At 44.1% G+C, this 10,591-nt stretch overlaps 4 protein-coding genes across 4 annotated transcripts; 2 read left to right on the top strand and 2 right to left on the bottom strand.

Moving 5' to 3' along the window:
• Positions 1-127: 127 nt before the first annotated feature.
• EAE97_002882 (uncharacterized protein) lies at positions 128-1,345 on the top strand (the record flags this gene model as incomplete). The annotated part of the gene is made up of 1 exon (XM_038873394.1): positions 128-1,345. One exon carries the CDS (start codon positions 128-130, stop codon positions 1,343-1,345), a length of 1,218 nt encoding a protein of 405 aa, XP_038735257.1.
• Positions 1,346-3,073: 1,728 nt separating this feature from the next.
• Positions 3,074-5,179, top strand: EAE97_002881 (uncharacterized protein; the record flags this gene model as incomplete). Its single annotated transcript, XM_038873393.1, has 3 exons — positions 3,074-3,448; positions 3,509-3,683; positions 3,735-5,179. The coding sequence occupies 3 exons, from the start codon at positions 3,074-3,076 to the stop codon at positions 5,177-5,179; spliced, it is 1,995 nt and encodes a 664-aa protein (XP_038735256.1).
• A 560-nt stretch (positions 5,180-5,739) lies between these two features.
• On the bottom strand, positions 5,740-7,689 carry EAE97_002880 (uncharacterized protein; the record flags this gene model as incomplete). Its single annotated transcript, XM_038873392.1, has 1 exon — positions 5,740-7,689. One exon carries the CDS (start codon positions 7,687-7,689, stop codon positions 5,740-5,742), a length of 1,950 nt encoding a protein of 649 aa, XP_038735255.1.
• A 956-nt stretch (positions 7,690-8,645) lies between these two features.
• Positions 8,646-10,354, bottom strand: EAE97_002879 (uncharacterized protein; the record flags this gene model as incomplete). The annotated part of the gene is made up of 3 exons (XM_038873391.1): positions 8,646-8,697; positions 8,753-9,868; positions 9,939-10,354. The coding sequence occupies 3 exons, from the start codon at positions 10,352-10,354 to the stop codon at positions 8,646-8,648; spliced, it is 1,584 nt and encodes a 527-aa protein (XP_038735254.1).
• Positions 10,355-10,591: the final 237 nt, after the last annotated feature.

Genomic DNA, 10,591 nt, shown 5'->3' with positions numbered 1-10,591 from the left:
CGATTACGTTGTTCACTTATACGAGCAGTCCTGCATTCATATTTCCATTCGATTCTGATATCAGATCTAAATTGATTTAATCTATCTCAGTGTCTCAGTGTGTCGGCGAGATACCTAGTTGGCGATCATGTCACAATCCCTACTTTTGCTCCCTCAACACCCCGCGCCAGCTACACCAGCAACTCTCAGCGCTGCATACTCTTCATCACTATCGGCGGTACTTTCAAGTCTTAAAACTTCATCGTCAGGTACCAAGCTTATAATTGCACTTGCCTCATCAAGTTTCAAGCATCGGTTGAAGGAACCAAGATCTCAAATTTACAATGAGGTGGAGAGGCTTCTGGGTGGTCTATACAGCTTGATCTGTTCTATATGTGCCAAGGAAGATATTGATATTACATCCAAGCTACCTGGCGCTGTAGATTTTCGCATCGTTTTGTTGGATTATGATCCTACACGCTTGTCCACTGACAAGAATACTGAGCGTGATGCCAGTGTTGGGGTTTTGGCAGGCGGTCCCATCGTTGGACTTCCTCTCTTCGCAAGTACTCGACGCCAATGGAGCAAAATATTTTCAGTGCAAGGCGAGAAAGGACAAAATTTGCTTCGAGACTTTTTACATTTCGCAAATAGGATTAGTCCTCCTTTAGGTGCAGAGTTTCAAATGGTCAGTGGCGGAGTAAGCATGATTCAAAATACTTTACAGTGTGTACAACCGAATTCTTCTGCCTCCCATATGGTGGTAGCAGTTGGTGGCACGTTTGATCATCTTCATGCGGGCCACAAACTTTTGCTTACAGCTACGGCACTTTTATTACAACCAGCCGCCGGCGTTCAGGACCCTTCCCGGAGATTGATTATCGGTATCACAGGGGACGAATTGCTGAAGAATAAAAAATACGCCGATCACTTGCAGAGTTGGGAGGAACGACAACATGACGTCGTTGAATTCCTCATATCGATTCTTTCTTTCACGCAGACCAGTCAGGAGGAAGCAATTCAAACAGTTCCACTGGCAACTTCAAATGGTCGGGCAATACATACCAAACTTAAAACTTGCTCGATCACTATCGAGTGTGTTGAAATTCAAGATGCTTATGGGCCAACTATTACGGACGAATCTGTTACTGCACTCGTTGTGTCGGGAGAAACTAGATCGGGTGGACAAGCGGTAAACGATAGAAGGGCCGAGAAGGGCTGGAAGGCACTAGAGGTTTATGAAGTCGACGTGCTCGATGCGCAAACTGGTCTCGAGGCTACTCCTAAATCAGACTTTGCTTCAAAAATCAGTAGTACTGCAATACGAATGCAGATGGCGGATCGCGCCCGGAAATCGTCACTCTAATCAAAACTGTACCTCGCGAGGCCTCGTTCTGCATAGATAGCCCAGCTTGGCCGGGCCCTATATTAAGGAGAAGGATGAATACAGTACTACTGTTGTCGGAAATAAGGTTGTAGAGTGATGTCTTCCGTGCAGAATTTCTCGACCCAATATTGAGCCTGCTGCGCCGTCACAATATGCACGTCATTTGCAGAAATACAGAGTTCATGCACAGGAATCACCATCCGACAGGGTTTATCGTCTCATCTCTTCCTGCTTCACTTTGTCTGGAACGTAGCTCTCAATATTGATTCAACACATTAATGGCGTCTGGGTATCGATGCCCACGACTACGACCTCAAAGTACCATTTCCATGATTCAGCAACGCCTATAAACCATGCTAACGAGGGGCTTTCCAATTATGCAACCGGATGGAACGTCCATTCGACTCTATTTTATCAAATCGCGGAGAATTTATATAATGAAAGCTGGTCCTTCAGACATCTCTCCTCGTGTGGTGGAATTGAGTCGAGTTATGCGGGGACTCTTGAATTAAGCGCCCATCATCCAATCATATTTATCTCACAAATGCACAGGTTCACAGATGCATAGGTTCAAATGAGTTCAAGCCTTTTTCCAATAATTGTGGAAGGATTTACCACACTAAAAAGAGCAAATCAGCGTCTCTACTGGACTAGGTTTATTATCGAATGTGTATTAAATTCGACAGAAATGGTTGAGAGTTGCATTCACTTGCCTTCAGTTACATTCTACATTAGCAAGCCGTTCGTTCTCAATTTTTGATCCATGTTTCGCCTTGAGACTAGGTCATGGGCATAATAAGCAAGCAAGAACCACCCTTTTAACCCTTTAACCATTTGGTTAATACATTTTTGTTTCTTTTTATCGGTCTAATTTGTACTTCATTTATCTGACGAACCATCTAATCGTATGCATCACACTTTTTGTCCATCAACATTTGAGATGTCGGAAAATTAGATAAGTTTATTCAATTTGTCTGCATCGTAGTTTATCATCTTGTCTAGACACCTACCCGTGCTAGGGCCTGAGGACCACAATCATCGTGTTCTGACCCGTAATTCGTTCGCTATACAATAATTAAGACGATCCATTACTCCGCTAACCTACGATTCGCTGTCATTCCATGCAGCCATGGATGGGCGAATCCTTGTAGTAAATCTGTATCTTTTCCTGTATCAAATTATATCAATTGCACCCTCTGAATATTCATTCTTCCATACTTGATTGGTTTTCATCCAAGATCACATGATTGTATTTGCACCGAACGATCGGTAACCCACAAGCCGCTGCAGCAAGGCCATGAAATCATTCTGACCAACCAAACCCAAAAGAAGCAATATATCTGCATGACAATAAAATTCTAATAAATATCTGAGGAGAGATCCATCCACACACATTTGTCCGTTGAAATATCCCTTGAGTGATCCCTCGAGACGCATCGACACGTCAGAAATCATAAAACCTGGCTGCTCGACGTTGAGATCGAATTTCATACATAGAGTGCCGGCACTCAATTTCACCCACTATGATGTAACAATCTGATATACATTCATTATTTCTAGTTATATCCTTGCATATTCTCCGAATAACCTCAAGAACAATACGCTCGTTATGTGAGGTAAGACTGCATGAATTACATTAAATTCTTCTAACAAGTCATTCTAGAAAAAAGTGCTCTTCGTCCAGTCATCACATTTGTATTCCTCGAGATGGACGATTTGAAATCTATTGAAAAACTTCCAGATGATATCCTTTCTCGAATCTTTTTGCACTTACTTTACGAAGATTATAATGAAAGACCGCCTTCTTGGAATCCATGGACTCAATCGCCACACGTGCTCAACTTCTGCTTGACGCAGAGGAGATTCCGCAGAGCATATTCTTTATGTAAATCGCGAACACCTAGATTCAAGCTTGCACCTATATTCAAACTCTCGAACGAAATTCTAGAGAATATCCTTGAATATCTGGTTCATAATTCTGGGAAATTGATTCCCATTGATCATAGAGCTTCTCTAAGTGTAGAGAGTTTTCAATCTATGCCACCACAATCCTTAGAGGATACAAATATTACCACAACTCTTGTATGGACCTTCCTATTCGTCATTAATCCTCAATTACATCTCTAACGACAAGATTATCAGAGCCGTACATGCAGGAAATTCTACAGTTTGCTATTAGGAAGACAATTTGCCCGTGTCTCCATTCGATGCTCCGATGCTGGTTTCAATCGGTTACGATTCTTGGTTGAAGAGCGTCCTCATTTAGCTGAACATGTCAAGAAGTTCTCGTACATGATTCCTGTCTTTTACCATCGAGGTATCTTCTGGTCTTACCTATCATTTTGAAGAATCGCTAACCCGTTTAAAGGTCTAAGTCAACTCCAGATTTTATTCGATGAGACACATGCGGCGACAGTTGAACTCGAGAGACAAGTGAATCTTAAACAAGTAAATGGCAATGCACGTCAAGTCGATAGATCTCGACCGTCGCTTAAGCAGCTTCGAACAAAGCTTGACCGCAGTCGCAAGGATGAGCTCACTATTTTTCGAGTATTATCACGAGCACGTGAACAGTCTACCATCATCAATAATAGAATTGATGTACAGAGTTTACTACGTGCCTTTCGATTGTTCAAGCATCTTCAACAGATTCGTCTCATGAGAGTTCAGGATAGAGTAGATATGGATTGGTCTTCCTTCCTCCGAGAAAGACGCTGGATCGCCTTTTCTCAAAACAACAACAATCACAACAATATCACCGACCCAATTCTATCTCTCGATCTTGACCCGCTAGAGTGGACAGCCGCATGCGAACATTCCGCCCGGGCTCTCGGCTATGCATTTCTCGAGTCTGAATCCCCCGCAACACGTTTCTCATCCCGTTTCGTCAATCCGCGTATTCCATTTCTCCTAAATTCACATTCCCATAACACAATATCCACTCTGGCAAATAGACTCACTTGTTTAGAAATTCAAATACAGGAACCGTCGGATGATAAAATGTATCAACTTTCAGCTCTCTTCAACACGTTCTTTACTTCGGCTCATCAGATTCAAGGTCTTCATGTGGGGTTCCCGTCTAATAGACCACTTGCTCATGTACCCCTCGAAGCGGTTTTCCACAATGTCACCTGGGAGAATCTGAGATACTTAGGGTTTGGAGCATGGCATTTGAATAGTGAGGAGATTATCGGTTTGCTCAGAAGACATAAATACACGTTGAGAAGCGTGAGACTTCGAAGCGTGAAATTGAAAGAGGGGAGTAGCTGGATCGAAGTGGTGCGGATGTTACGGAGCGAGTTGCGGGAATTGAAGTGGGTCAGTTTGAGAGGCATTGGGTATGTAGGGGGCGGCGCAAATGGAATCGCCCATGGAATTGGAGGTGTAGGCGGAATCGGAATCGGAATGGGAGCCGGAAATCAGGGTAATAACCCTAATATCAATAACCCCATCGATGCAGACATGGATCTCGACGACTCGAGTGGCGAGAGCGACGAGGAAGTCGATTTCGAGGATACGGCGATTGGAGATCGCACGTTGAGTCATCATAGTAGTTCGGTGCATTTACCTTCTTCGGCCTCGGCTTCGGCTTCGTCGTTGAATAAGGAGAGGGGGGTGGACGTGGCCGAGCAGAATAGGAGAGTGGACCCAGCGGGGGTGGGAACGCGTGAGCATGTGAATTGTGAGTGTGCGGATGGGTATGCGATGGCGGATTTGGGAGAGCAGGGTCGCGAAGTCGTTTTAAAGCAGCATTGGAAGTTTTGGGAGTTGTGGGCTGTGAAGAGGTGTGCGGTGCATGATGGGATGGGGTGAGGTGAGGTGAAACAGGATGAAATAAGATGGGTGGCGGTATGTATGTATGTATGTATGTATGCATGTACCTATGTATCTATCTATGTATGGGACGGGAACCGGGAACTGAGCTCTGGAATTGGAGATGGGAAATTGGGATGGATTTTTACATTTCTTTCTCAATTCTAAGAAAATAAATTACCTAAGTTAAAGAAATTTTGATGGGATCATTGGAATGGATGGGATGGGATTAATATATATCATATAGTATAACACATCCCTATCATATCATGCCATCTCATCTCGTCTGTTCTTTGTGTGCAAGCAAGTATATTGCAAAAATTCTTGGAGAATAGGTAGGGAATGATATGTGATTTGGAAAAAAAAAGGGTAATCATATATATACATGTAATTCATGCATTCATTCATTCATTCATAATCAGCTGTACGCAATCTCGTGATAAAAGAACTCCCCTCCCAAATGGTATCAATAGTACTATCATCCCCAACCCCAGCCCTAACCATATTACCTTTCTTACAACTTTATCTTCATCTCCCCCCCTTCCTCAAAGCAAAGCCCCTCAAAACCCCTCATGATCCGTATCATTCTCCTCATCCTCTCTACTATGCCCCACCATCAACTCCCTCAGATGTTTTTCCTCATCACTCTCTTCCACATCCGCATCTACATCTACATCCCCATCCTCTCTATCCCCACCGACTCTCTCCTCTCCCAACATCCCCCCATCCCTTCTCTCCTGCCTCGCGAATTCCGCCTCCAATTCTTTCAACCCATCATCATCGGTCGCTGATTCTCCATCTCCCGAATGAGTATTTCTCAATTTCATATCTGTATTGATACTTTTCTCATCATGATCTTTCTCTGCATCCTTCTTTTCAATCGCACTATCATCATCCTGAGCCACCCCATCCGTACTCCCCAATGCCTCGCTCAGAATCTCCTTTCCCTGTATGAAAGCCTGCAACTCCGCACCCACAGCCACAACCAACAGGTTCCAACCTTTGCTCTTGGCTATCCTTTCCAATTCAATCAACTTCCCCATCACCTTCTTCATTTTTCCAATTTGCATCTTTAATCCCTCGACATCACCCACTTTCCCAGCCTTCATATTCTCTCTCAAGTCATCCTCAAAGCCCACAACTAGTCTTACGGTTTCTTCCCAGAGCTTTGCTCCATCTTCTAGTGCTTTTTTCTCCTTTTGCACCTCTAGTTTTCGGGCTTGCAAAGAATTGATCTCTTTACTCCACCATTCCTCTGCCATTTCTAATGTGCGCCGTTTAGGTGGTAGTGCCATGAATCCTTCTTCATTCCCCATGCTGATCGATACCATAGCCGGCGGTCTCGTCAAGAATTCCTGGACTTCTGATTCCACTTCCCTCAAAGCACCACGATAACTAGACAATCGCGATTCTCTTTGGTTGACTCTTTCATTAATCCGGTCTGCCAGCCAGCTTCGTCTGGCTTTCATTTGTAATAACCTATCTTCCGTCTCTCGGATTTCGTTTTCGACAGCCCGCTCTTCAGTCCGTAGCTCGGCTATCTCTCGATCTTCTTCGGATTTGCTTGCATGAAGAGATTGATGACTTTCTGCATTCGGTGAAGAGACTCTATTATTTGTTATGTCTGCTGAGACGAATTCGCCAATTTCTCTCTTAACCTCGTCGATCTTGATCTTCCAATCTTTCGTCTTTGCAATACACATTTCTCTCCTCTTGACTTCTTCTGTTAACAGTTCTCCTTCCTCAACTTTAACATCTGCCAACAGACCCATGTTCCTTAACAACCCTTTTCTCGATCCTCTTAGTCCGACCGACTTCCTTTTTGGTTGTCGAACAGGAATTGTACGCATATGAGCTCCTTCTGTACTTCTACCTCCCTGCCTATCCCTATCCCGTTGTAATGACCTTGTTGTAGGCGTGCTACTTCCACTGTGCTCTTCTCTATTACCACCTCCACCAAATCCCTGCATCAAACCCTCACTCTGCGCATCTAGCAACATTTGTAATTCCGTCTGCAAAGCCCGTTCTCTCCTTTCCAGCCCCAAAAGACTGTCATTTTGTGCCGAGCTTCCCACAGCACTCCCCACACTCTTCAATATTCCAACTCCCCTTCCTTCACGAACCACGTTCCCTCTCAAAAGAGGACTTCCGCTTCCATCTAAACTCCTTCCAATATTGCCCAACCCAGCGACACTCCCTACAATCGGCGGCGGAGGAGCAGCAAATTGAATTCTTCTTCCCTTCGCCTTCCCATCCCCTTTGAATTTACTCGCAGATCCCGATTCGGAGATTGGTCTTGGAGAAAGCGTTCTCGCACTCGCACTGGTAGGTGACCTCAGACCCCTATAGAATTCTGGCGGTGGACTCGGTGTAGCTCTCGATGCTGAAGGGGAAGAGAGGTCTCGCAGATGAACATCATTATGCGGGTCGTATACGCTTGATAGAAGAGGATGATTTTGATCATTTGTTCCTGAAGAGTTGCTGAAGAACGAGTTACGGGAGTGGGACATTTCGTTTTCGAGATTCGAGGCCTTTCTTTTGTTTATATTTGATGCTTTGATATTATGAGGATTTGTAACTTCATTAAAGGTTAGAGACTCGTCTAGGAGATATCTAATAGGTCTAACAGATGTTCGCTACTACTGCTGTGATGTGATGAAATCGATTGTGAGAGCCGTAGGTACAAGCTGGCTTCGAACAGAGAAATGCAAGAGTATTAGAATGGGAAAAGTAGTAGAATTGGAATAGCTACAACTAGGTACTTAGTCAAAGTCGCAGTACACTATCTTAAATGATATGAGCACATGCATAAATGTGAATCAAGCTGGATAAGCAGGATGGCCAGTTCGAATCATTGAGTATATAATATCTAGACAAGTAGCAGTGGCTTCTATCACATGCGACAGGCACAAGATGTGGAGATCAGCCTCGTGAAGGACGTGCACGAAGACGAGGCTGAACGTCAACAAGGCCATAATTTTCAACTGTGTCAGCGCTTTTTTACAAGCAAGTTCAAGTGTGGAAATTTCAAGAGTATTATACAAATCCAACTTGTATTAGATCGTCGCGCTCGTTTGTATTTTGAAACCCAAACATCACATAGCTTCGAAGAAAGTTCAAAAGGAGTGGGGATAACTCGTTATCAAAGCATCACTCTTCTCGGACTAAGGATAGAGAATATCATAAAAATCACATTTTCAGGCGGTAAAGCATTTGGTATTCGTCTATAAACAAGGCAGTACATTCTGTACATTTGCACCCAATTCCGTGACCTTCTGGTTTGTTTGTTCTTCATTATCATAACCATTTTAAGTATGAAAGAATGGTAAAACTAATTACGGTACGAACTCGAGAGGCCGTATAAAGCATCGAAGCTTGGTTCGATGCGAGGTGAGGTTCGGGTATATCGTTCTTATAGATGAACTAAAGTTCATGATGGTATTATTTCAAGTTGGTCCCTTGCTATTTAGATTTGCTCTAAACCAAGGTTCTCTGGCTCAGCCTTGATAACACGGAGACTAGAAACATGAATTAGCAAAGATCCAGAATGAATTTGGCATGATCGAAACTTACGTGTTGGTGTTACCCATACCACCCTTCCATCCTTGGACAACGACGACACTCTCACCTTGAGCCAATACCTTAAGCTTGAGAGCCTCAGCAATACCCCACTTGATTCTTCGGTCGACATCCTCTTGCCAGTTAACCTTGGAAAAGTCTGGCTTCTTCTCAGCAAAGTGGAAAGGATAGACACCACGATACAAGTGACCGTATCTGGATGCACTGGCATTTCGGGTAACCATGAAGATAGGGCAGACTGGTCTGTACTTGGAGAGAAGACGTGCGCTGTCTCCGCTGGTGGACAAAACGATGATAGCACCTGCATTGATGTCCAAACTGGCGCGGACTGCTGCCATGGCACATGATTCGACAACGCTGACTGGTCGTTCGGTAAGGTTGCAAAGCTCCTCGAAGTGAGAAACGTACGCGATGGAGTTCTCAGCCTTCAAACAAGTTTCGTGCATCTCGGTAACAGCCTCGTTAGGATAGCTTCCCTTAGCAGTCTCTCCAGACAACATGACACAGTCAGCACCATCAGTAACAGCGTTACCAACGTCACTGATTTCAGCACGAGTTGGTCTTGGGTTGTAGATCATGGACTCGAGCATTTGGGTAGCACAGATGACTGGCTTACCAGCCATGTTGCACATTGCAATCATCTTCTTTTGAGCAGCGAAAACCTCAGCTGCTGGGATCTCGATACCCAAATCACCACGAGCAACCATGACACCATCAGTCTCCTTCAAGATCTCAGGGAAGTTGTTAAGACCTTGTCTGTTCTCAATCTTGGCAATGATTTGAATGTGCTTTCCATCTTCACCGAGAACCTTACGGATTGACTTGATATCCTCACCACGACGGATGAACGAGGCAAAGACCATGTCGACGTTGTTCTTGACACCAAATCTCAAATCGGCTTGATCCTTCTCAGACAAAGCTGGAAGATCGACATCAGTGTTTGGGAGGTTGACACCCTTCTTGGAAGAGATCTTTCCGTTGTTTCTTGCGCGGCAACGGATGGTCTTGTCGTCAACAATCTCCAAAACATCGAAAGCAAGGACACCGTCATCAACATAGATGATGCGTCCTGGTTCGATGACCTTGGTGATGTTCTTGTAGTCAACGTACCTGAAAAGGGTCGTAAGAGATTAGTATGGAATGCTTTAATGATAATTTGTTTGTTGTGAATGGTACGTACATGTTCTTCTCATCACAAGCAGTGGCATACTTGTCATCGGTTGTAATGTTGATCTCTGATCCAGCAGAGATAGGGATATCGGCATCACCAACTGTGTTACCAGTTCTGATCTCTGGACCCTTGGTATCTAGAGCGATGGCGAGTTGACGTCCTGGTTGAACCTTCTCGGCTTCACGGGCATTGTCAATAACGGATTGATGGTATTCGTATGAACCGTGGGAAAAGTTCATGCGGACAACATTGAGACCAGCGACACGGAGCTTGTTGAGAGCTTCGACCGAGTTGGTTTTAGGACCGATAGTACAGATGATAGAAGTACGGCGATAGTTCTTGGTAGGCTTGAACTCAGTGTTGAGATTTGCCAACCAAGCAATCTTGGAGGTTCCAGTAACTAAGTGATCCATTGCGGTGGCCATTTTGTAAAATTATCAAGAGGCAGGTTGAGGAAGAGGAATATGTAGGTAGAAATCGAGGTGGTGGGGGTAAGTGCAACTGTTAAAAAGCCTTTTTCTTTCCAATTCGTCAGTTTAAATGTGAGCAATCGAATTAGGAAAATGTAGAAAAAAGGTTGAATGAGAAACAAAAGTATTGAAATATGCAGCAAAAGGAAAAGGAAGTGTATTATTAGTTTGATGTTGTGCCGTGTTTCTGCC

This window comes from Botrytis byssoidea (genome assembly GCF_014898295.1).
Source record: "Botrytis byssoidea strain MUCL 94 chromosome Unknown BBYS_005, whole genome shotgun sequence".
Taxonomy (NCBI): Eukaryota; Fungi; Ascomycota; class Leotiomycetes; order Helotiales; family Sclerotiniaceae; genus Botrytis; species Botrytis byssoidea.
Note: the sequence above shows the minus strand (reverse complement) of the source record. Positions and strands in the feature narration are given on the sequence as shown.